At 37.1% G+C, this 27,433-nt stretch overlaps 1 protein-coding gene across 1 annotated transcript in view; it reads left to right on the forward strand.

Moving 5' to 3' along the window:
• ARHGAP15 (Rho GTPase activating protein 15) overlaps positions 1 to 27,433 on the forward strand; it is a 609,541-nt gene that overhangs the window by 463,309 nt on the left and 118,799 nt on the right. The window contains exon 12 of the mRNA XM_036858098.1: positions 19,816 to 19,950. Coding sequence (XP_036713993.1) covers positions 19,816 to 19,950 — 135 coding nt within the window. The remainder of the gene's footprint in view (positions 1 to 19,815; positions 19,951 to 27,433) is intronic.

Below are 27,433 nucleotides of genomic sequence, written 5' to 3' on the forward strand. Positions count from 1 at the left end.
GAATGTAAAAAGTACCTAACTGCACAGAAACAAGGCACTCGAAGAACTGTGGGACATAGCACCTCATGTCAAGGTGCTTGAAACCCACGGTCGAAAATAGGACAGGTCCCAGGAAAAAAGCATAAATGCTCCCAAAGTAACAGTTATGCCAACATATACTACTATGAAGCAGATTCAGGGCACTTAATGTAAAGACACTTTAGTCTTCCAGGATAAAGAGATGAAATTAATTGACCACAGGGAGCTAATTGAGACCTACCTTAAAACCATTCATCTGTAACTTTCAAACTACCTGTGTTTTGAATTTGAAATGGTTTTACTATTTTTATCCCTGAATGCTTTCTTCATAGTTCAACCTAGATATGGTTTAACTAACTTTCCATTAAAATGGAAAGCTGATTTAAATAGCAGCAACGGTGCTATAATGGTGCAGCAAAAAGAGTGTTTGACTCAAAGACTTGGTTCAAATCCTGGCTCTCCTGTTTACAGTGTTTGTGTAGTTATTTCACTGAAGCTTCTTTTACTGTCCTCTAAAATGCAGAGAATGCCAATAATAACTTTTCCCCAGATTGTTGTATTTCATGAGATACTGAATGTGAGTGTGTTTTATCTGTGATGCATGATACCAACATAATCTGTTATTATATTTTGCTTCAATTAGTTTAGTAGCTTAGTAAAAATAATTTCTTAAATTATTCAGATAACTACCCCTTTAACACCCCAATTTGATCTCTGTGTGTGCTCAGTCCGTGTCAGGGTAATTAGCAGTGAAATAGAAAAGACATTTGTAATTTATAACAGTCCTTGGACTCCTGTGTATGGACAGCCTCTATTTTTTTGTCAGCTTGTTTATGAGACATTCATATCCAAACTTAAAGCCTACTCTGTAAAGAAGTTTCAATGCCAGAAATCCCATATGGTTTTGATGTAAGTAAAAGGTGTACATTTCCCTCAGGGTCAAGTCTAAAAATTGGACCACTGCAGGCTCTGACCACATGTGTAAGAATCCACAGGACCTGTGATCTCACCTGCTGCAATCATATGCCATTATTTACTCCACTTGCCTCTTTTGAATAGGTATGATCCTAGCCAAACACAGTGGATGAGAAGGTTAAATAATACTAGGAAAATCATTACAGATGAAAATACTACATTATATGAGTTTTGACATAATGCAACAGAATTACAACTTTATACATAATTCAAATCCATATAAGCCATCAACGCGGAGGAGTCCTTGAAATTACTTTCTTCTCCCAAATGAAATGTCAGTCCTTTTTAGTTTTGATTTCTGCAAAATTTGGAAAATGGTTATTTTACACATCATAAACAATTACTACAGATACCTTTCAATCACACTGCTCTGACTTGGGAGGAGAATTAGCACTAAAATTCTACTATGTTTCAAAATTCTACCCTGTGGGTCAGAGTTTAAGGCCACTCAAAGAGAGACTAGAGAGTCTTAGCAGAGACCTCCAGATCTCACCTCTTTCATTGGAACTTTTCATAATACTTGTGTTTGAACTCTGAATATTTGCCAGAGAGACTTTACTTCCTAGAGCAAATATCCTGGTATTTTAGAACCCAGAGATGTCTCATAATTTTGCAAACGTCTATGCATTATCAAAAGCCCTGTGAATTACTAGTCATTTAAATATGTTATCTATTTTTTTCTGATTGCTTTTTCATTTCAATTGCTTCCATTTCCTGTCCTGACCTTAATGTTTCAGAGAAAGGAAGGAATCCCACAAGAGAGTGATCTTTCATTTGTGAACTGCAAAGCTTCCTGGATCCTAATTTGGCAGTGCGTTTACTGCAAAGCCTTGGAATGCTGTTTTGCAGTTTCAAAAGTGATCATACTCAGCTTCCCAGAATTTTTTATGCCTGGAGGATGCCACCAGAACAAGGGCAGCCTTGTTAACAGTTGTAATCTCTCAAAAACAAGATAGGATTCGGATATAAATCATCATTTCAGCTCACAAAGCTATGTTTTCCACCCCACTAAAGGATTTCATTTACATCTAAAATGGTTAATACTGATCTCCACTAGAACTCCTAAGTGGAGGAATGCAGCTGCCATGTGCTTAGTGACTTTGGGGTTAGTGAAGAATGACATCACCAAATTTAAGCATATTATCATGCTGACATAGAGGCACCTTGTTTTCTCTTCTGTGGATAGAGCAAGGATTGTGTTCTGAGTCTTGTTTTTTTCCTCCCAAAGAATACCTTTCCACCCCACTTCTTAGCAGCTGCAATATGAAGGGTTGAAAATCTCACTTCAACTAATGATGAATGATGCTTGACCTCTGGACGGGTTACTCTGAATTTTATGCAATGCTAAATTAACATGAAAGATCCCAACTCAAAGGACTTTGGCTGTTACGAATTGCTTCGAGGATAGATTTGTGTAAAGCAGTCAGTAACTTCAGGTTTTTTTGTAGTTGTGTCCTTGGTGGTGGTAGAGGGGTGGCAGGTGCTCTATAAGCAAGGTAAGAGACAGAGTGTGCACAGCACTTTAATGTGTTTTCTCCTGTGAGATTAATATCTTTTCATACTGGAAATATTGTCAGTAAGCAGAACCAGTCGTGAAAAAAACATTCTCAAAAGGGCAACTGGCCCACATGTCTTTGTTGTTTTTATTTGGATATAATTAATTATGTAAAGCAATAGTTAGTAGAAGATTAACAATTAGTAGATTCTGTCAAGTAGTCACACGGAAATTACTAACTAATTGAATGACTGGTCCTCTGTTGTGTCAGGAAGCAATGCTGAGTGTCATTCTTTTTATCTTTTTACTTTGTTGTTTTCACAGATCCCCTTGTTCTAAGATGTATGTTTCACAGCAGACTAATAAATAAATAACCCTGGTTGTAATTTCATAACATGCAAAAGGGTTTGAAATAAAAACACCTGTTTTAATTAGCATTATGATTTGTTCACTTAAAAAAAAGTGATAATCCTGATGCAGTTAGCTGACATTTTTAAGCTTTGAATTTCCATCTGTATCTTATATCATGATGTTTCAGGATTGTCATGAGTTAATTATGTTAACTTGGGAAGCATTGCTTGCATTTAGAATGAAAAACTTCAGCTTGAATAGACAGAAAAGCAGATGCTATCTTTCTTGTCAATTGCTTTGTTGTGGGCTGGCTTGCAACTTTTCATGTATTTCTGGATGTAAAGGGAAGTATAAATCTCTACTCATTTTAAGTTTAACATAAACTACACAGTTTCAGTATTCTGTTCTGGCTGTAAGTGTCTTGTGTATCTTTACATGTGTAGCTTTCCTGCCGCCAAATCCAAAAACCCACGGTCAAATTATCTCTTCTTTAATTCTTAATTTGTTTTGTTGTGCCTAGCCATTATGAAGATTAGAGCATAATAAAATTTAAGAATAGGACAACTCTACATGGCTCTCTCCTTTTCTTCAGTTAATTTTTCTACCACCTTTTTTGCTTTTGTACATCAGCCTTTTAAATGGTGCAAAAATACACGCAGCATCTGGGCACAACAAGCCATGTTAAGAATGGAGTAGACACTCTAAGTAGGAATTTCCATGCTTTTGTGAGCTTAATGTTCCTTTAACATAGAGAGCAGCTGTGTTTATGTCAATAATTACACATTGAAATAAGTGCATGTACATGTGATTCTTTATGGGATTAAGGATGTTAGGGATGGCCTTACACAAAAGATTTTTGTCCCTCCCATCTCCACCCAGAAAGTTTCTACAATATTCAAAACAAAGTTAACTATTTTGAGATTCTGAAATATTTCTCTGGGCAATTGGATCCAAGGTGTCAACGAACAGACTACTGGATTGATATGCTTGTAATTTTCTGTTTGCCTCCCTACCCCACATTGGTTCTGCATTCTTCACTACCTTGCTCGGAACCAGGATCTGACCTATATGCACTATATCACCAAGGTCCCCTTACCAAAAGGCTTCCAACTAGACTGAACCAATAGGAGGCATCTGCAGGAGAGCAGAGGGCAGGAGGAGACAATGCAAGAATGCAGTGATTGTTAATGCCTAATCCCCAAATTAGTGTCATAGGCAATAAATGCTCAGCTTTCAAAGAGAAGTGAGATCAAGGAAAAGTGGATCGCTCTAGGCAGGATTTCTGGAGATGTGAAGGCTTCCTTTGGGCTTTAAAGAATTGGTAGGTTGGGATAGAAGGAGGGAGTGGCTATGATAGCTTAGGTCAAGAGTGAGCAAGAACCAAAGTATGGAGGTTATAAAGTACAGCTCTTGTTTGGGAGTAGTGAGTACACCAGTTTAACAGGAGCAGATGACAGGGGTCTGAGTGAAGTGGAAAGTTAAGATTAAATGGCATGTTGTGTCACATAGTGGAGGCCTTGAATGGATGGAATAAGAAATTGTAGTCTTTAAAGTACATTACAAAGGTGTGTTCAGTATATAAATACAATCTGTAAATGATACGTATTGTGGAGGTTTATTCAAGTGACTTATCATACATTCAAATTAACTTACGGCTGTTCTATCACTTAAAAATAGCTCTGTTCATTAAAGGAAATGTAACCTAGATTTTCAGAAAATTAAAACATAATGTTCCTAAAATCATGTTACACCTTTAACCAGGAGTCATCATTTAGCACTGTCTTCCTAAACATTTTGGACTAAGGTGGAGAGTTCTAAATCTAACAGGTTATCTGCACTTGACCAAACAAGATTCCCATTTGACTTCAAACTATCAACTTGCTTGCATAGACATGGCCACTGAACCTGGGAAACACCTATCAATCCGTGTGTTTCATTCCTCTCAACTTTATATGTGTTTTGCCCCATAAACTTTACAACATAGTAATTGTTATTAATCAGTAACACATCAGAGAGCACCGGGCTTGCCGTGATCGGTGTTCTTCAGGACAGATGACCTGAATCACAAAGTGTGACCTGTTCCGTGGACTTAAGCCTGCTGCTGCTCCTCTAGAGACCATGGAATTTACCTTGTCAAGCAAGCTGATCTGTGTAGATGCTGATTTTGGGAGATTAACTATTAACACAAGAATCCATGTTGTTGGTTGGATATTTCTTTCATATCATAGTCTGGAGCTGTTTGCATATAAACTCATGTAAAAATAATTATATTCTTACTTCCAGGACATAAATTGAAATGGCACTCTTCTCTTCTTGCTCTGTTTCCACATGACCATTTTCCTCCCTTATTATTTTAGGTAGTCTTGCAAAAAAATAGTTTGCAAGCGAGGAAACAATGTTAAAAACTTAGCTGTGACACTAACTTCCTGTATGAACTTGAACAAGTTAATTTCTCTGGTCCTTACATCTTAGCATGTTAAGTGAGGATAGTACTACATTGCTTGATTGCTGTGGAAGTTAAGATCATGTGTGTAAAGTGCCTGTCATAGTGACTGGCACATGAAAGGTGCTCGGTTAACGGCTTTTGTTGTCATTACTGTAGTAATCATTGTTATTCGACTTTTACTTCTATGTTGATAATTCTCAAATTGACCTAGTCAATCTTTATCCCCTTTGCTAAGCTTCGTATTCAAATATCCCAATGTCTGTTGGACATTGCCACCTGAAAATGTCAATAGCATACCCAAACCAAACTCATACTCCTCAGCAGCTTCTTGTTGAGAACAAATTGAGTGAATAAAAAATCCTAGCCACTCTTTCTCAGGTGTCTAATACAAGACAACTATGGCAACACATCAACATCCTTCTAGCTAGAAACAACAGAGTTTCACTTGATTCTCTTTTCCCTTTACCACCACTACTTTCATTAAATTTTAAGGCCTCACAGACTCAGCCTCTTTGCGTTTCTACAAAAACCACTTAGTTTTGGCCTTCATGGTGCCTTGAACTACAGCAATAGCTTCCTAAATAACTTGCGTATTCCTACCTTTTCATTTCTCAAATACTATGTCCATAAAATAACAGTCTGAATGGTATTATCTCCCCGCTCAAACTTTTGATGGTTCTCTCTTGTCTAAAGAAGAACATTTAATCTCTTAGCATGGAAGTGAAGGCAGTCGACTTCCGAGCTAAGTTCTCACCACGTTTCATAACCCACCTTTGCACTAGCCATAAAGAGGCTGCTTGACAATAATCAGACTTTCATCCATTTCATATCTGTTTGCTAGAAACCGTGGCTCTCAGCCTTTAGCATGCATGCATCAGAGTCACCGGGAGGACTTGTTAAATCACAGATGGCCAGCTGCACCCCAGAGATTCTGATTCAGTAGGTCCGATATGGTTTGTTAATTTTCACTTCTAACAATGTCCTGTGTGATGCCAGTACGGCTAGTCCTGAGGCCACATTTGTATGACCTAGAACATCCTTCCTTACCCATCTCAGTCCATCAGAATCCTATGAATCCCTTACTGCCATTGCCTTAGAGAAATTTCATCTGTCACCCTAGTCAGAATGAACCAGTTCATACTCTGTGCCGGCAGAGGGACTAAGGGTTCTGAAGGCTTGGAGCCAGATTGACTGGACTCTAGCTAAATACCTGAGTGAACTTGGACAAATTACTTCATCTCTGGACCCATTTCCTTATCGGTAAAACTGAACAAATAATAGCACCTATAGCATGTGTTAATGTGAAGGTAAAATAACTTAATACATGTGAAGCACTTAGAATAGTGCCTGAGAAGGGCTCAAATATATTATGTTTAGTAGTTCATACCTTTAATCTATCACTCCACTTAGCCATGTAATGACGTTTGGGGTTTGCAGACCAAAGTCCTTTATTAGATGTTAAGTCCCCTGAAAACAAAGACCACATCTCCATGAATCCCCAGAAACATAGCCCCAGGCTTAGCACTTTACAGAAATCAAGTACAAAAATTTTTTAATTAAATTGAAATTCAGAAAAGATTGCAAAGGGATCTTAAGTAAGTAAAAATCTTCTAAACAATAAACAAACCATCCATTTCTTTTTCCCTCATCATAAAGATGAATATCAATGAGGTCAATTACTAATAATACATTGAAAGTAGGTTGCCTTTTCCTTTGAATTTTCTAAACTGTATAATTAAAACGGCTTCAAATTGAAAGATTGTAAAGAAGGAATTAATCTTATTGGTAAGTAAAAAGCAAATACCGTGATTGATGATAGATATGACCTGTTAGCAATAGCTACACTTTTATACTTTCTTTTCTTACAATCAGCATGTGGAGACCAGCATAATCCAATTAATTGTAATTCCCTTTTGTAGAGTCGGTAAAGCAGCGCATGATACTGAAACACCATTGAATTCTTATCTCTGGTCATATAATCCAAACGGATTCTCACTTTCCAACTACCAGCAGATCTTTATAAACTTCAGGAAAATAGAATATTTTGATTTCCCCGAACTTATGATAAATGTGATACACAATAATTGTCTCTGAACTTTAATCCTTTGTACATGCCTAACCATCAGTTTTCTAGACGTCCTTCTCGGCTGTGCCATGGTTTCATGAATACACCTGAGTTTTTCTCTCTTATGTCCTGACTTCCTTTAAAATATTGTTTTTCCACAGTAAATATGCAGTATTTTAACACAACAGAGCCTCTCAGCTGAGCTCCTTGCTCCTGGTACCTCTTGGACACACCACCTCTCGTCCATATACTCACTCTGCCAATGCACAGGAACAATTATAACAGTATGCTGAATTAAAAGTTATGTGAATGTGGTCTCTCTCACACGCACAAAATATCTTATTGTACAAATGTAATGCCTTTTCCATCTTAACTAAGCACTTACCAAGCACTGTGGCCGTAAGTTCGGCAGTTTGAGGTACAGCAGTAAGACTAGCATGAATTTATTTTTCCTTTTTCACAATTTCATGGATAGAAGGTCCATTCTTAGCACAGATCTTAGTAACTTCCGCATACAACTCTTTTTCTTTCCTTATTAAGTCGAGAACTTTTACCTTTTCACTGAGAGGAAGCACGTTATGGCTTCTCTTTGGCACATCCGAATTGCCAACATCACCACTCCTGTGCTTTCGGGCCAGTATTAAGTAAAATAAGGGTGACTTGAAGACAAGCACTGTGATATTGTGACAGTCAATCTGATAATCGAGATGGCTACTAGGTGACTAATGGAGGCTACGCGAGACAAAGGGAAGATTCAGGTCCCGGGGGGGACCAAGCAGCCCTGCATGAGATTTCATCAAGCTACTCAGAATGACAGGTAACTTAAAATTTATGAACTATTTATCTCTAAAATTTATCACTTGGTATTTTCAGACTGTGGTTGACTGCAGGTAGCTGTGGAAAACGGAAACCAAGGATGAAAGGGGACTGCTGTAGTTAAATTATTTAGGGTGTGCCCCAGGAGTAATGGGATTACCAGGCTAGGATGAGTAACATAGTTAACAGGATCTGAAATGAAGCAGAATGTAGGCCAGGGTGAAGATTAGCAGCATAGACATGGGTGACATCAGGAACCAGAGGCAGAGACCCAGGAGTTAGTGCCACAGATTTGTTTCATGTTAGACTGGAAGAGAAGAAAAGCAAGGAGAAGAGCACCTGGCCAAAGAAGCCTGTATCTTTCCATTTACATCACTCCTCCATTTACATCACATCCTCCATTTACAGCTTCCTCCACTGACTTTCTTGTGTGAGAACATGTGTGGTGAAGTTAGCCTAAGTACGTCTCTGCTCTACAGAGAGGGGAGAGGCTCATATGGGCCAGAACTGCCTAGGCTGCTTGGAAATGTGTCTTACTACTAACAGGTCACCTGAGACCATAGCAAATGATGTCTTCCTATTTCTCTACAAGAGGAACTGTAGATAACTCTCAGACTTGGAAGTTTATATAGTTAGATCATCATCATCATCTTTATTTAAAAGGTACTTATTAAGCAACTAATTGAGCATGTCTGTGTACTAATGAAGCAAATATAAATTAAAGGGGGCAAAAAAAATAAAATTAAAATAAATAAATAAATAAATAAAATTTAAAAAATAAAATAAAATTAAAGGGGGTAGCTCCTTCCCTAGAGACAGCACAATCCTAGTAGTGATGTTAGAGAACTTAAGAACTGTCAGACTTTAAGAGATTATATACCATTTTTTAGATATATTTCGATCCTCGTTTATAACTGCCTTCCCACCCATACCTCTTGCACTTAGCACATCTGACATCTTATAGGTGTTTTATTTTTTAATGAGTGACTATATTAATTTATTTGATTGATGGGTTTGTTTCACTTTACACTATAAATGTATTGCTGAAATTGACATAATTGATGGAATTCCATTCATTCATTTCATTTTCAGCATGCTCATTCCTTTTTCTTTTATTTGACTTTGTTCCTATTTAGATTTTTATTTCATCAGAAGACAGTCATTGTTATTGGGTTTATTTTTTGTTTGTAGTTAGAGTTGACCCTTGAGCAATTCAAGGAGTAGGTACGGCAGACCCTCCATGCAGTTGAAAATCAGAGTATAATTTATAATCCACCCTCCATATGTGCAGTTCCTCTGTAACTGCGGTTCTGCATCCGCTGATTCAACCAACCACGGGTCGTGTAGCACTGTAGTATTTACTACTGAAAAAAATTTGTGTATTAAGTAAACCCTTGCAGTTCAAACCCAGGTTGTTTAAGGATTAACTGTATTATTGTTATATATTTATTAAACATCAATTGTTTTAAATATTCAGACTTTTCTTTATCAGAAGTTACATCTCTCACAAGTCTCTCGTATGTTTAACAAAGACTTTATATATATTTTTAGTCTGTATCTTTCCTCATTTTACTCTTTGTTATGTATTTTTTCAACTATACAGTCAAAGGCACGATTTATTCATGGGCATCTGAGAAGAGTTACAGGCAGTAATGAATATATATTCCCAATCAACCATAGTTTCTCAAATATTGTGATGGTAACATAAATTGGTTCACTGGCTATGAGGGTAACTTGGCAAGGTCTATCAATAGTTTACACTATACACACAACTTTTCACCTAGAAATTCCAGGTCTAGGAATTTGTTCTACTCACACAGATACATACTTAGATATAAATGATCTAAGTACAAGATTATTCACATTAGCATTATGAAAAATATTTGACATTTGGAAACCGGTCAATTATTGTACATCCATAAAAGTAAATATGCAGCTGTAAAAAAAGAAAGAGAATACTCTCTGGGTCCTAATTTTGAATAATCTCTATGATATATTGTCAAGTGAAAAGAATCAAATGCAGAACAGTGCATAGATTATATCACTGTTAGTGTTTTGTGTTTTTTTTAACATCTTTATTGGAGTATAATTGCTTTACAATGGTGTGTCAGTTTCTGCTCTATAACAAAGTGAATCAGCTATATGTATACATATATCCCCATATCCCCTCCCTCTTGCGTCTCCCTCCCACCCTCCCTATCCCACCCCTCTAGGTGGTCACAAAGCAGGGAGCTGATCTCCCTGTGCTATGCGGCTGCTTCCCACTAGCTATCTATTTTACATTTGGTAGTAGTATATATAAGTCCATGCCACTCTCTCACTTTGTCCCAGCTTCCCCACTGTTAGTGTTTTTTTAAAAAGTGGTAGTTGAGGATAATGTTGCTTGAGTATAGAAAACATCTTTGAAAGGATACATGGGAAATTGACAGTATAGGTTTTCTGTAGAGGTGTAAACTAAGTAGCTAAGGATAGACTAGAAAGAGACTTTTGCAGTATACTCATGTACGTTGAACTTCGTGTAAATATATTATTTCAAAATAAAATAAATAAAAGTGTTCAAAAAACAATAAGCAGCACACACTTCATATTAAACAATTGTAGGTTTTTGAGTATCATCTTATTAGGTGTTTTGACAATTTTTATCAACTAGTTTTTATAGCTACTTTGCAATAAAAACAACCCTCATTGTGAATTATTTGTATGAATTATGATTCTTCAAAGTCATGGTAGAAAGGAACACAAGAGTAATTTTGTGCTTCGTAATTGGAGGCCTCTGGTGTCAGACAGGCAGACTCTCTTTTGAGGTGGGAAAAAAAATCTCTAAAACTTTTCATTCACAAAGAAAAAACCAAAAACAGTTATTGATAATAGGTAGGTCCATTAAAGAATCTATGTCACTATTCTGGACTTGGAATATTGTATAGATGTAGAATTAAGAGGATAGTGTTATTGTGTGGTTTCACAAAGAAAGTTTTGCATAGATCTCTAGCTATCCTAACTTAATGCAAGTAGTTGTAAAATTTATAAATCTTCCACTCTTATGGTATGTACCTTTGCAGAGTTCTGGCTATTCTTGTGATATGAAGTAGAAAATATACTCAACTACTACCATGGATCAATTAATAAAGATAACTTATATGAAAAAATATTATCCTCAATAATTGCTAGAAATCATCTCTTCGTTTTGGTTATCTTTAATTGACAACTAATTTTTGTCCTATCCAGGTGTAAAATGGTTTCAAGAAATAAGAATGGCACTGTCTTACTCTATCCATTTTTTTTCTATTTTATTGATCTTTGTTATCCTTTTATTTCTATTTTTCTGATAGAATATTTCCAGACAAGAGACTTCTAAATTAGTAAAAAGCCCAGTCTTTTTCCTGCTAAATAATACCATTGCTAACCCCATGTACACCAACAGTGTAGTAAAAGGAATAGTTTAAGCCAGAAAGTATATTAAATTCTGGAAATATTTGCCAAAGTCTGGCTGACAAAGAAGATAATGTCCAAATAAATTTTCTAATAATGTTATAACAAACCTGTGCTAGATCTTTTACATATATTACTTCACTGAATTCTCACACAAAATTAGGAGGGAGAGATGACAGTTCTCATTAGACAAGTGAGGAAACAATACATTAAGTAACTCTATATATGTGCATATACCTACAATAGACATGTTATCTGTATATGGGTATTTATAGGACTTAGTTATGTTTATTTCCTAGATATCATTATGAGATATGTTTTGATCTGACCTTCCGCTTGGTATTTACAAATGTAATATAACTTGGAGAGAACAAATAGCAATAGTGTTGAAACTCAGAGCCGATAACAAAGAAAACTTTCAAAAATGACTCTGTTGAAATTTAATCCTACGGATTCTCTACCCTTTGGAGTATGTAATGTATGAAATCATCCATGGAATTCAAGTAAATTCAGAATCTGTTTGGAGAAGACGGTCAAATAAAACGAACCATTGTGTATAGTGTCTGCAGAGCACAAAAAGCCTTTGACTGCATGGAATTAAGAGCAGTGTTGGAAGCTCTGAGTAAGAAAGGAATTAAAGAAATATATATTGGTATCATGAAATGCATCCTTTTTTAGTATTTATGATCCTAACAAATAAAGTCAATTCATTTTTGTCATTGTTGTTGTTGTTTTTAGAGTCTGGACAGGGCTACCTCTCCTCAGATGCCTAGACAAAAAAACCTAGAAGCCTGGAGAGAAGCATAATGTCAGTAACATCATTTTATAAGATGGCATTCTACATGGAGTTATGATGATGGGGAGATGTTTTATGTTATGCCGTTATAAATTAAAAATGCACAAAGCAATGACACATTTGTTATACTTTCCATCTGTGGTGCTTGCTTCACAAATTTCAGTTGTACCTATTTATTATGTTATTATTTACATTCAGATGAAATCTGAGGAAAAATAAAAATAAGACATACTCATTCCAGACTCAGTTCCTGTATTGGATATAGTAGAAGGCTGCTTCACCACCTTCAAAGAGAGTAACGAAAGATATTTCATATTAGCCTCTGACATTATTTGCATGCCTTGGGCTTCTTAAGTGATTTCCAAAGAAATATGCACAGCATGAAGTCCATAGAAAGCAAGCTAACATGGCATGCCAAAATATCCCAGTGGATTTAAGAAATAAAAGCTTTTATGAATAAGGTTTTAGTATCTTAGAGAATTTCTGCTTATTTTCTTGGTTCCTCCCTCTTTCCTACTGCAAGGGGGCCACACAAAACTGGATTTGGTAGACCAGGTGGCAAAAGTGCCCATTCTCTGCATAGGTCAAACCATTTCCTCTTACAGTAAAGTAACCATTTTCAAATGTAAGCATCCTAATAGCTTCCTGGAGATTACTATGATAAATTGTAAGGAATACATCTCTTTGGTTTTGGAATATGAAGTTTCATATTTAAAACCACTTTCCTCCTTCTTTGATAGATACCGTGGCCATAGAGAGTTGATTTGGCTTGCATTGAGTTTTCCTGAGAACATTTTAAATGTTCCCTAGTATTTCATGTCTTGGGCTATAGCAGCAATGAAATATTTCTACTCTTGAAGTAGTAGCTGGAAAAAAGAGTGAGTAAGAAAATAGCAATCATGATTTTATTCTTTGTCTGGAAGCCATGCTAAAGAGTATCCTGCATGTTTATAGAGCAAGTAATTAGAAATAGTTAGGTTGATCTTGAATAGCAAGCAATTATTCAACTTATTCCACCTTCAAACACTTTCTCGGAATCTAGATAATTATTTTTATTTAATTTGAATTACCTAAACAGCTCTTTCTGTTGTCTATAATATTTCATAAGTGTGGCATAGCCCATGTGTTGAGAAAATGTCTAGATATGATCTAGGAACATGACATCTTTCTCTGCACAGGATCTTTGGGCATCGTATTCATTTTCTAGGGCTGCCATAACAAAGTGTCACAGACTAGGGGAGATGCGGGTGTGGGGGATTAAACAACAGAAATGTATTTCCTCTCTGTTCCAGAGGCTGGAAGACCAGGATCAAGGTGTTGGCAAGGTTGCTTTCTTCTGAGGCCTCTCTCCTTAGCTTATGGATGCGTGTCTTCTTCCTGTGTCTTCACATGGTCTTCCTTCTGTGCATGTCTGTGTCCTAATCTCCTCTTCTTATAAAGGCACCAGTCATATTGGAATAAGGTCATCCATATCACCTCATTTTACCTTAATTACCTCTTTAAAGGCTCTATCTCCAAATACAGTGACATGGTGGGGTACAGGGGGTTGAGACTACAAGTTATTCACGGGGGTGGGGGGACACAATTCAACCCATAAGAAACATAAAGCACATTTGGGGGTGAATTTGTCCCTGCTTGTCATTAAGGTCAAAAGAGTATTATTCTAGGGGACAGAAATAAGATGTAATATGTCTAGAACCTAATTTATTTTCACCTGAGTAGTATTTCTGAGTACCTGGTAAAGCCCTCTCCTTTGAGGAATATAAAGCAGCCTCAACAGCTATAGCTTTGAAAGGCACAAAATACAGTTCCTGGTATGTAGTCTCCATTCAATCTATATTTGCTTAATAAAAACTAAGTGAACAAACAGACTAACTGGTCAACCAGCCTAGTTTTCAAAGATATTGTCCTCACTGAAGTCTCATGTTGTACCCAAGGTGTTATAGGAGGGGCTTTAGCGAGTGCAGCGTGGAAAGAGGATGGTTTTGGCACGGGGTTAATATCACCGTGTTTGAGAATTTGGAACCTCTCTAATCCACCAGAAATCAGATTGAACTGTCACTTTAAGGAGCCAACACAATGGGAAAGGTTGAGCTAGTCAAATGATTCAACCAACTTCCTTCTGATCCACTCCTTTAAATGCTAAACTCAAAATCAGCTATATCCTTATAGATAAACAGTATGTTTTATCCACTTTTATATCTACCAGTTTGATTTTATGGACAAACATATTATTATTTTTTGGATCAATAGTCTCTCTGGCATCTCTTTCATTCCTGATGTGAGTTTCATGTACCCAGCAGGGCTTTCAGATAAGGTTTCCAAATGGTCATCTGCGCTGGAAGCAGATACCACATCCTTCATGAGAGTTTCATGATGTAATAGGTTCTTGTCACTATATTAATGAAATCAGAGCTATTCTCTCCATATCCTGCGAAAGTTGGGCTGTCTTTTCCTCTTTATTTTTTTATTACAACAGTAAAATAAAAGTTAGTAAAGGGCTTTAAAAACTACAAGGTAAAAATGTACTTGTTTTTCAATACACAAAGAAGTGCCTCTTTATTCTTATATAACTATTCTGTTCTGGATAGTCTAAATTTATCTGCAGCTGCATTTCAACCAATACTAGGTTAACACAGTGAGTTTAGTTAAAGTCAGTCTTGATATTGCAACTTCTGGTTACACCAGTCTATAGAGCAATATATAATACAAGAGGAAAGTGGTGATTAAGCTATTAGTGATATTTAAATGTGCCTTTTTCCATGGAAATTACCATGACCTACTGTGGCTATCAAAAGGTCCATCCTTCAGTTCTCCTTTTTAAAAAAGATTATTCCTAATAGCTATTGTCAAAAATTTTTAATTTCAAATATAATAGTTTTTAGCTGGATATAGGTAAGTTTTTATTTAAAAAAATAAAATACACAGAAGTCCCTTCAAGGAAAGACATTTCAAGATGGACTTGAATGCTTGGATACAATATTTAAATATATTTTTTGTGGTATCATAAAAGTCACATAGTGACTTTGGATTCTGGAGGTTAACCTATCTTCAATTCTGTTTAAATGCTTTAAGCAAAAAGCCATGACCAAAATGAATTTACAGTAGCCTAAGTAGAGGGCCAGGAGAAACCAGCACAGATTATCAGCATGATGATTGTGAGATATCTTGATTCAACCAGACTTCTTCCCAGTATTGAACTCCAGCATGTAAAGTTTTTGTTGAGCTCATATGACAGATTGCATCACACTGAGGTAAATCCTCTAAAACAACCAGGATGGTTTATGGTTTATGATGTTTGCTCAGTATTTCCATTGCTTTAATCCCTAATGTATTTTGTCTTTTTGGCCTTTATTCACTTTCCTCATCATGATGGTGTCTTGGATATATATATATATATATTTTTTTTTTTTTCTCTCCAAATGTTTTTCACTTTTTCAAAATCACATTTTCTCATTTGATACCAACAACTATCCTTCTGAATATCTTCATTTCACAAATAAATAAATAGATATACAATGAATTAGTGGTAAATCCAGACCTGGTGTTTTGTATAATCTCTTTCTCACCCTATCATATTTCCTCTTCACTCCATCACCACATAACAATTTGCTACATCTTCTGTCCCATTCCTAATGCAGTTTCTTTTTATTGCCAGTTTGCTTTGTATCTGTTTATATAAGAATCTGTTCCTTCTATAAATGAGTAATTATGAAAGATCAGAGTAAGTTTACAGGTAAAAGCATAGCCTCAAGTAAGATGTTTAGGGATAAAATATAAAAATCACTATCTTTGAAGTAATACTCAATCTACTACCACTGGCAATTGCTATTTATTTGCCTTTATCCTTTCAGCTTCTTCCAGCCAAGATTAGTCTGACCATAGTGGTTTTGAGGGGAGGCTTACTGGCTCCTTATCCTGGGTTTATCACTTGTCAGCCATGGAAAAGTTACTTAATCTACCCATGCCTCATTTTTCCTATCTGTAAAATAAGGTGATAATAACAATAGCATGTACCTCATTGTCTTATTGAAAAAAAAATTATATTAGATAATAAATGGAAAGTGCATAGCATAGTCCCTAGTATGGTATAAGCACTGAATAGCTGTTGGTTATTCTTCCTGTTGCAAAGCTTCCTGAAATATAGTCATATGAATTTTGAATTTTGTTCTGTAAAAGGTTTTTATTTTGTCAATAATAATTAACACCTCTTAGGTTCATATTAAAGAAATCTCAATATTCACATATCTAGTTTTCTATTTCTCTGCCCACCTAAGGTAAACTTCATAAATCGATATTTATTGAGTAACTTTTATAGACTCTTACAGGCTCCACTGTTGTGGTTCTCACCTGGGGATAACTTTGCACTGCCAGGAGATATTTGGCAATATCTGGAGGTATTTTTCATCAGCAGCACCGGGAAGTGCTACTGGCATCCAGTGGGCTGAGGCCGGGGATGCTACTAGATATCCTAGAATGCACAGGACAGACCCTGTAACAAAGCATTCCTCAGCCGCAGATGTCAACAGTGCTTCACTATTGACAAATCCTGCTCTGTTGAAAAGAGGGGAAGCAGAAGACATCATCACTGCCAACAGAGTAGTTAGAAAATGCCTATCAGGTAATACAAATGTGTTCATAATGATACCTGTTAACGCGGAGACAGGTATCACTTCAGCATCTTCACTTCATCTTCAGAACTGATTGGATTCACGAGAAGGTGTGCAAATATGGACACAACTGCATGTTTAAATAAGTCACAGTGGCCTTGAAAAATATGCCTTAAAGTCGTCTGGTTTACAAGGAATCTTAACCTTGGCTGTTCACAAAAAATCTTAATATAAAAATTAGGTATTATATAGCAAAAGACTCTTTCCAACCACTTGCCATATTATTTGTTGAAGCTACTTGTTGAGGGGCTACAAATTATCTTTTTAAAGTGAAGACTACATAGTAGGAATGCTAGTTTAAGTAACACAAGTTGATATATGGCATTTTGAGTGGATATAATCAAATGGTATTTATTGGCTGGTAAATTATCTTTTTTATGTATATTAAAATATTTCATTTTCACAGTCAGTTGAATTAACTGATGTTTGTGTGGAGGTGACAGACATCACTGGCATCTGCCTTTGGTTAAGCAATTATTTGTTCTTATTGTTTTCTTGCTCAAGATAAAATCATTCTCTTTTTATACCTGCTGAACACTTTCATTTGGCAATCTTAAACCTATGCACCAAAACGACATTTTGTATTGGACTTTTGTGATAAATTTTTGGTAGAGATAGTTGTGTGTGTGAACATGTGTGTGTGTTGTGTGTGTGTATGTGTTTATTTAGGTTTCCACTTAAAGTTCAGTGCCAAAGCTACCGTACTTATACATTTTCTAAATGTGCTTTAAGCAATAAGTTGTACAACATTTTTAGAACATGTGTTAAGCTATTTCTCTAAGAATGAAGCTCTTAACAAAACATAAGCACTCTGCATGAGATCTTAGCAGCAAAGTGCTTAAAAGATAAAGTAAGAATTGGTACCATGGGAAGAACACCAGCTGTAGAACGCACAGGTCCATTATGAGAAGTATGGTAGTGGGTAGGGAGAAAATGATTTAATCAGGAGTAAAACCAATTTTATTATAAGGGCACGCAGGGGGTGTGGCACCATAGTGAGAGGGACATTTCAAAATATCTGACAGATTTCAACAACGTGAAAACCCCGTTCTTTAAAGTGACAGTAAACCCCATCAGGTCTCCCTTTTTGATGCTATTGTTAGCAGTTGACTGTTTAAAGCTGGCCTGCTAAGATGCTGTCGTCCTATTTCAATAGTGTGTAGCCAAATAAAAGACTAATTGTTGAAATACAATCAATCAAAAATGATTGCAGGGCAGAAAGAAGGTCTCCTCTGCTGATTTTGTTGTGGATCAAATTATTGTGTTATGACTGAGGTAGGAATGAAGGCTGAAAGGGGAGAAGAAAATAGCCCGTCTGAAATAAACAGATTCACCTTCATTCCTTCTCTTTGCAAACAGCCAATTGAGCAGGCACATAACTTACTAGCCCTGGAAGTAATAGTCCATTTAGAAAAAAAGATCTGATAAAGATTTCGGCTAATATTTTTAAAAGGACATGAACACTATTAGCAGAAGAGCCCATGCAGAGATTCCCTATAGTGACGATTCTCAGCTTTTCTTACATTTTTGGTGTAAATTCTCCTCTGCATTCATAAAACTGACACAAGCAAGCATCTGAGTATGAGCTTCAGACATCGGTAAGGAAACACAATTCTAGTTGACCAAATACCTATTAAGTTCTTGCCAGGATACTCCGCTTTCCCATTAACCCCCAGGTTGTCCAAAATGATTAGCTTTAGTTTTCATTAAGCCCAGAATCCAAAATCTCTTCTGTGTTGTACGTTCAGAAAGACAAACGCTGCGGGTCAGCAGCAATGCTTTTATGCCTGCTTCCTTTTAGTTGTATGTAAAGATGTCACTTTCAGACCCGATTACATCCACTTTTTGGGTGAGAATGATTCCAGACTTTCATACTGAAGACTAAAAGGAAGGAAATAATTGCCCAGCGTCTCTTTATTTCTTCTAAGAACTTCATTGTGGCCTTTATTTTCTTTAATATTTAAATGTCTCAACTCACTCAAGCTTCCCAAGCGAGCATCTCCGTTATTTCTAAGAGGAGTTGGTAAGCACTTGTGGTTTGTCTTTAGTGTGTTATCATTTTTGACAGCTTTGCATAGCCTACGTAGGCCAACAGGGGTCTGTCTAATATTGTTGCTGGGCACATTTTCCTTGCTGAGATGAAAACTAAAAAAAGATATTTTTGAAGCAGTAAGAAGGAATTAATATCCTTTCTCACTCACTATTCTATTCCTTGCTGACTTTATATTCAGTGAAAAAAGGAAAAAAGTGTTACCCATTATTCCCTTGTACATAGCAAGGCTAACACATGTAAAGCAATAACTCATTTTCTATTGCCATGTTTAGCATATGTCTCCTGTTGGCTCAGCAAGGCCTTTAGGCTGGTCCCTTGAGCCGGCCATCATTGGCAACTCTTAGCCCCTCGGCCTCAAAACCAAATAGCTTTGAATCATGTTGAGCTGTGATGCTAATTTTCATACTGATGCATTATGGGAATAAATGTATCTGACATACTGTGTCAATGGCACTGTCTCTTTGTGTCTCTTGTTTTTTGTTAGCTGCACACTCCTACAGATGGTATTCCATTGAAAATATTCCCGTCCTACGGAAAAAAGGAAAAAAAAGAAAAAAAAAAACATGCACAGCACCAAACCTCTAGGTGCAGAAGGCTGTTAACGGTTGCTGATGATAGTAGGCAAACATTAACATAATAATTAGTGTCTTGTAATTGTTTCATTAAAACCAGTTGTTCCATTTCTCCTCGTGTTTTCCCAGAAGAGAAGCTGAATTTGGACGACAGCCAGTGGGAGGACATCCACGTTGTCACCGGAGCACTGAAGATGTTTTTCCGGGAGCTGCCTGAGCCGCTCTTCCCTTACAGCTTCTTTGAGCGGTTTGTGGAGGCGATCAGTAAGTACCTTACAGACAGGAGCGGTTGGTGCAATAACCTGGCGGTGTGGAACTACTATTAAGTAAATAATAAGAATGGCGATAATAGCAATCATGGAGATGATAATATCCCCAGTGCTCCACAGCTTTCATTTTAGTTTTGGTGGTTTTGATGGCTTATTCTGATTTCTGCGATATTATCTAAGTATTTTTAAAATTTAAGAAAAAAAAAAAAAGAAGGCGGCATCCTGTTTAGGGTGGCCAATTTTCAACTAAGCCTCCTCAAATGAAAATAGCTTCTCATGCAATCTGCTTTACAAGGGTCACCTTCCGCCTCCCTAGCCCCTACCTTTATACTTTCAGAATCACAATGAGTTTAACTGAGTTCAAGGGGATTTTGAAAAAGAACCGAAGTAAATTAAACATTACATTTCATTAAAGAGGTGTTAAGTCATCAGCTGAGGCATCACCTTCTCAAGGCTCGCTCACCCTACACCCACCAACACTAGTAAAGAGTTGGCTACAATTTGCTTACAAACAGTGTGAATATTAAATTAAGTAATGGAAAGTTTCTTCTGTTAAACTGGTGGCTTTATGGGAGGTTGAGTTGTATCACTGACTAGCCAATAGTCATTGTATACTCCCTGCAACTTCCTTTCTATTATTTTCTCATTCATAACACACACACGCGCGCGCACACACACACACACACACGTAAAAACGAATGAATGAATGAATGAAAATCTTTCCAAATGCAAGGAAACTTCTGCTATTGATTCTCGGAGCAGCAACGATTAGTACATCTCTAAATTTAACATCTTAGGGTGTACTTACTATGATTGTGACAGCTTGGAAAAAGTTTCCTGGCAAGCAAGCTGATTCAAGGAGGAAAAAGAAAGAAGAAAGAAAGGTAAAATTAAAAAGCTTGCAAGCCTGGCAGGAGCTTAATTAAAGTCCAAATGAGAATAATCTCCAAGAAAAAAAAAATGCTCTACTTAGGAGGTCTGATCTTGGATGGCTGTGTGTACAGTGTTCCCAGTAGGGGGAGTGGGATATGGGGAGCCTGTTGGAAACAGCCCCTCAATATGCCCTTTTATTCTGTTTTTCATTTCACAAAAGTCTCCACGCTTGTTTAAAGCTCTGGCAAAATGATATCAAGAGGAATAAAGCAGAGCTTATTCTCCCAAGGTCTTTCTCTTGCTGCCTGCTTACAATTTCAGATGTTGTTGTTGCTGAATAGAGTAGCAGTGCTTTAAACATGGGTTTTGAAGTGAGGCTGGAGCTCATATCCCCTGTCAGAGTTTTTATTTCATGAGCCCTCTGCTTCTCAAGAAGAACAGTATTTTATAGTTCCCAGGCTCTCTTAACTTCTTTTTAAAAGGAGGAATAAAGAAAAAATAAACAAGCATGCATTTCCATGACAGTTTATTCTGATATTCCATCTTGGAACACTCAAGCATGGAAGATCACTCATAATGCGAAGACAGTCTTCTGGTAAGACATTGGGGGCTTTTGCATTTGGGTACATATTTCTGATTATGTATATTTAAAGATGTCATACAAATTTCACATTGTGGTCACCATACTTTTAAGTGAGAATTGTCTCATTTGGAAATATACTTGTGCACGTGCTGATTTGAGGGCTATGATGTAGGATACCCATCGTTTAAGCTTCCTTTAGTTGACCTGATTCTGAAGATCTTAGGCAAGCCATTCCCTTAGCCTAAGAGATGTGGGAAGCAGGCCCTCAAACCCATGTGAGGTTGTGTCCTTTGAATTTCCATAAAGAGGAGGACCATCTCTGGACTATCCTAGACTGGACTCCAAACTGGACAGAATTTCAGAATTACTGGCATGGTCAGAACTTAACAAAGCAGAATCGAGGTAGGCAGCGTGCTACTGTGACTGATGGCTATTGCGAGGATTTTTTTCCAACACCTATCAAATAGGCTATGGAGAAAATGAATGAGATAGTGCTTTAGAAAGTCCTTTAAAGATGTAAGATACTGAACAAATGCTAACAGTGTTTCTCCAGATGAGCTTCGTTTGAGAAAGTAATCTAGAAGCAAAGAGACGGGAGTTTTTCCTTCATTGCTTAAGGCCAGGAGAACCACCCTCAGCAAGCTTGCCTTACCTAACTCATGTAGTACTTAGTATTTTTAATATGTCAAATGGAGGGACTAACCAAGAGGCTAATATGGCTGAGAAATACGATGTTGGCAAGGGACATAAGTTTGCTAATCCATGCATTTTTGACATAACCTTGACATTCGTTCTTGAATTCTTAACTCAGCTTGAGGTTGTAGTTCATGTTTAAATATCCTTAAGCAATGGCAGAATGGCCACATAGTTCCTTGGAAACGGCAAAACCATACCAGAGGAGGCACCTTTACTCCACGGTGCACTAACTGAGTAAAAAAGTTTTTCCAAAATATAAGGACATCCATATCCAGTCCCAGAGAAGTGCTGGGCTTTATCATAGCTCTCGCTGCCTCTTGTAAAATCTATACCATGAGAAGCTCAACAGACCTGCCCATGGATTCTTTGCTTTTTATGAAAAGGAACCAGCCAGGTGAGGTCCGTCTGCAGGGGAGATGTCCATAGAGGCTGGCTCTGGGCTTCTTTGACCGTCTTCATCCATCACTTCTTTGCTCTGTACCTGTGGAGGGTTGACCCTAGCCAGCTGTATTGCAGAGGTGCTCTTGAGGGCTGGCTTCCTGCTGCTACAGTCAGTGGAAGTCTCTGGTGATAGATGGCAGAGGGAGGGGGAAGGAAAAGACCAACCAGTTTTTTAGTTTTATCCTCCACCCCCTCTCCCTTGCCCACCCATCTGCCTCAGATAGCTTCTCTACCTGAGGATCCATCTCCTCCATGTCTTCAGCCCATTCTGGTTGCGTCTTCCATCTGGTGATGTGGACCCTCCTCCCTTTGTCCCTCCAGCCTGGTAGTGCTTCCTGCAGTGGCTGGTTTCTTGGTGACTTCAGGCTTCCTTATTTGGCTCTCAGCTTCTTCATCACATGGGTAACCAGTTCCCTGCATCAAAATTATTCCCTCTGTTGGTGTAAATGCTTGAAGTGATGTCTGGTCTCCGGTTAGCCACTAGCAAAACACCATGCCAGTCACCGTCATGGTTCATGTAGCTATAACGTTATTTTCCTTTACTGTCTCACTACCCCCAAGCCCAGTTTGTGAAGGCTTAAGATTTCTATTTGGCCCCAAATTGAGAGATCTGCTGTTACCCTTTCATGACAGAGTGAAAAGGTGAATAGACCAAAAGGAATTTTACATCCAACTGGAGTGCTTTGCTTCTGAAGAAGAAATGTTTTTTCATGTAATTAATTAATGCAATTAATGATCATTTGTGCTATTTGAAATACTGTTAATTTTTATTATATGTTTGAAAGTCATCATTACATATTCCAAGAAGAGGGAACAGAAGGCATTTACTTTTTTAAGTAGTTTCTTTTTGGACCAAAAACAAGCATTAATATGATAAGAACCAACAATTGCCATAGTGATTCCCTGTCTGATAACACCCATTGGGGTAACAAAAACACTAGCGATTGTTTTATATTTCAGAATCCAAGTACTGCAGCTATTGATCTGAAATTCTATACTTGAGGTCAATGCAACTGGGTCACCTGCAGGTTATTTCATAGGGATTTAACCCACTGACTGCAAGGACTTAATTCCCTGGAAATGACTTGTGCTGGGGGCATTATTAATACTGTAAATGTGAACTCAGTACAAAAACATGGCTTTAGAGTTTTATGATAGGTGATGCAATCTTGTGGCTAAAAGCCTGCAGGGGGTCTGGACATTTCCAGTACATCTAAATCCTATGAAATGTACTAAGTTTACCTCTATTCCCGTCTCTTTTGTTCTGGTACCTCTACGGATCCAAAGAAAAGAGACAACAAACAGTGTCTTTTCTATTTTACTATCTGCATTTTTCCAAAATTCCTGGGAAAGGGAAAGAGGAGGAAAACTTGTTGACACTTTTTATAATTATCTAATTTATTTCTGAAAATAACACAGGAGACACAGAAGAAATGGAAAAATCATGTGGAAAGTAATTTCTAGCTCATAAAGTTACTATGAGAATAATACAACATAACATTTTCTTTATATTAGGTGCTCAATAAATGATTTGAAAGAAATTCATTTTTCAGAAGAATAAAGTAAGTCACAAAATATTTCCCAAGTTCATATGGCTCAGAAGATTAGGTTTAGCATTAAGCTGCAGACTCTAAAACATAAATACTTTCCATCATCCTACATTGCCTTTCTGGGACTGTTTATCTAAAAGAAATCTTGCTGGAAGAATAACTAACTAGCTGCTGCCAAATATCTGTCTGTTACATCATCCTATATAAAACCTATATATCCCGTATCATTCTATATAAGATCGTGTCATTTCTGTCTTTTTTTTTAACCAAGGTTAGAATTAAATGATCAGAAATTTTAGTATTGGAGTTCTAGGTTAGAAGTAAGTTAAAACTTTCCAAGAGGGAGCTATGTTTCAATATTTACTAATAGATACTAAAAGCATCAGTGCTTTAAATATTGCCCTCTTTGAGTACATTTTAACCCTCCACTGTTATTATTTTTATAACCAATTGTTCACCCATCCCCTTTTGAAATTCATTTAGCTATATACAATGTTACTTTCCTATTTCATATGAGTACCTGTTTCAAGCTGAAGTGTTATTAATGTTCCTTTTTACAGTTCTTCACTTGTATCAAATTACAACATGCACCAAACCAGATTCTACAGAGGAGTTTATGATGGAAAGTGATGGATTGGGCCCTATCACTTCACATCCCCAGGCCTCTTCATGAGAGGAAACCTCCTTCAACTATTTCAGTTTTCATCTCTTGTAGTAGTTACTTTCATAACTCTGGATAATATCTCTACTTCTTGACTTATCTACTATAGATAATACCTAATATGAAATATTAATTTATTCTACTTCACTTCCTCCAGCATTTGATAGTCATACTATTATATGTGGATGTTGAATAATACACATAAACCTCTGTTTCTTGTTTCATTCAGCATTCTACAGTAACTCCTAACTTTCCTTTGTAAGGTAAGTATATTTTCCTTTCTACCCTTTCCTTTACCTCTCTTCCTTTCTTTCACAATCATTGGTTATTAACTCCTTTAAATTTTAATAGTTTGACCAATTAGAAAACTAACAAACAACGTTGATATTTGCATTACTATGAGCTTGTAAGTCTTGTTCATTACCTGACCAAGAGGTTTCACAATGATTCCTTCTTTAGAATTCACTGTCACAATCCCTACACTTGTCAAAGAGTATTCCTCACCAGGTCCAATAGAATCTATTTTATTACACTCCAAAAATTGCTTAAACTCTTGGCCACATTTGGTTCCCTTTATAGTTGGATTGTGCTTTTCTTGTGCAGATTTTTTATTTATTTTTTTCCTTGTGTCTGTAATTGCTTTTCTTTTTCTTTGCTTTTTTTCTTTTATAATGTCCTTACTCTTTTCTGACACTATTGCACAGAGTCCCGATTTACCAGGATGGCTTCTTTCTAGAAGCTTCTGCCATTCTAATTCATATTGGAGTGGTGCTTCCAGGGCTGCTTCCGGGTGTTCAAATTTCTTTGTGTTTTCTGAATTAGAGGCACTGTTTCCTATAGGACATGTGTATTAGTTTCCTATTGCTGCCGTAACAAATTACCTTGAACTCAGTGGCCTAAAATAACAGTGATTTATTACCCCATAGTTCTATAGGACAGAAGTCTGAAGCTTAGTCTCACTGAGCTAAAATCAGAGTGCCGGAAGGACTATATTCTGGAGGCTCTGCAGGAGAATCCACTTCCTTGCTTTTTCCAGCTTCTAGAGGTTGCCTGCATGCCTTAGCCAGTGGTCCCCTTCCACCTCCTTCACAGGCAACAGTCACATGACATCACATCACTCTGACCTCTTCTGTAGTCAGTCTCCCTCTGACTTTCTCCTCAGTCCATTTTCCACTTTTGAGGACCTTTGTGATTACATTGGGCACCCCCTGGATCATCCAGGATACTTCCTCATCTCAAGGTCCTTAATTTAATCATATCTACAAAATCTCTTCTGCCATGTAAAGTAACATATTCACAGGCTCTAGGAAGTAAAGTATGGACATCTTTATGGAGCCATTTTTTTTTTTTTTGCCTACACCTTCTCTACACCCATGTCACAAATGCGCTTCATCCATAAATTTTCATCTGCCTGTCTCAAATCTAAAGAATCATCAGAGTTGAGATAACAGTGAAACCATAGGTTGATTAGTAGATGAGAGGGAAATAAAGAGAAATGACCTCGTGAATTTCCTTACAAGATGTTTTATCTATTATTTGTGCGGGATAGGCTTAGAGATTTGTCTCAAGCCTGGGCCAAAGCTCATTTATTCAAGGACTATCTGATAATTTCACTTTGGTCACCTTCACCTCAGCTCTGTGCTGCTCTTACTAGAGCATGATTTGCGGTTTGTTGATTTGTTGTATTCTAAATTTCCAAAGTTGCCTTTTGTGTATAAAAATAATTACTTTTCCTCCCACCCCTGAGCAGGGCCCCATCATGGGAATGTAATCAATGCTAACTCCAAGATCAAAACAACCTTATGGGTCCAATAGCAGTCCCCTTATCCTCGTTTTCAGTTACTCTTAAGTAATATTATATATATAATGTTTATTATGCATCATATTTGTTATATATCATGTTTATTTAATATATGTGCATATACATATATATATATATATATATATATATATATATGTATTTATGTATATAACACTTGCAGATTAGGCAAGCCAGCAACAAACTGAGACAGTAAATATGCTGCATACAAGTCTTCAATTTAAAGGTTGTAGTCACACACTCATTTGAAGACAATATTTATGCCTAGTTTTGCTATACACTGATCAGTTACGCAGTAAAACAAATTGTGAGAAATGGTATCCATAAGGTTAACTAAGCATCTTTAAAATCAAGGCACCAAACGTAGAGCATACCCCATGCCTAGTTCTTTTTTTTTTTTTTTTTAAACCCCACATTTGTTTTATTTATTTATTTATTTATTTATTTATTTATTTATTTATTTATTTATTTATTTATTTATTGGCTCTGTTGGGTCTTCGTTTCTGTGCGAGGGCTTTCTCTAGTTGCGGCAAGCGGGGGCCACTCTTCATCGCGGTGCGCGGGCCTCTCACTATCGCGGCCTCTCTTGTTGCAGGGCACAGGCTCCAGATGCGCAGGCTCAGCAACTGTGGCTCACGGGCCTAGTTGTTCCGCGGCATGTGGGATCTTCCGACCAGGGCTCGAACCCGTGTCCCCTGCATTAGCAGGCAGACTCTCAACCACTGCGCCACCAGGGAAGCCCCCATGCCTAGTTCTTAAATACAACTCATCCTACTATACATCTGTCGGTCACACCATCCTCGTATAAAAATGATCTAATTTAAAGACATTGCCCTATGTCAGAAAGCATCTATT

This window comes from Balaenoptera musculus, chromosome 7 (genome assembly GCF_009873245.2).
Source record: "Balaenoptera musculus isolate JJ_BM4_2016_0621 chromosome 7, mBalMus1.pri.v3, whole genome shotgun sequence".
Taxonomy (NCBI): Eukaryota; Metazoa; Chordata; class Mammalia; order Artiodactyla; family Balaenopteridae; genus Balaenoptera; species Balaenoptera musculus.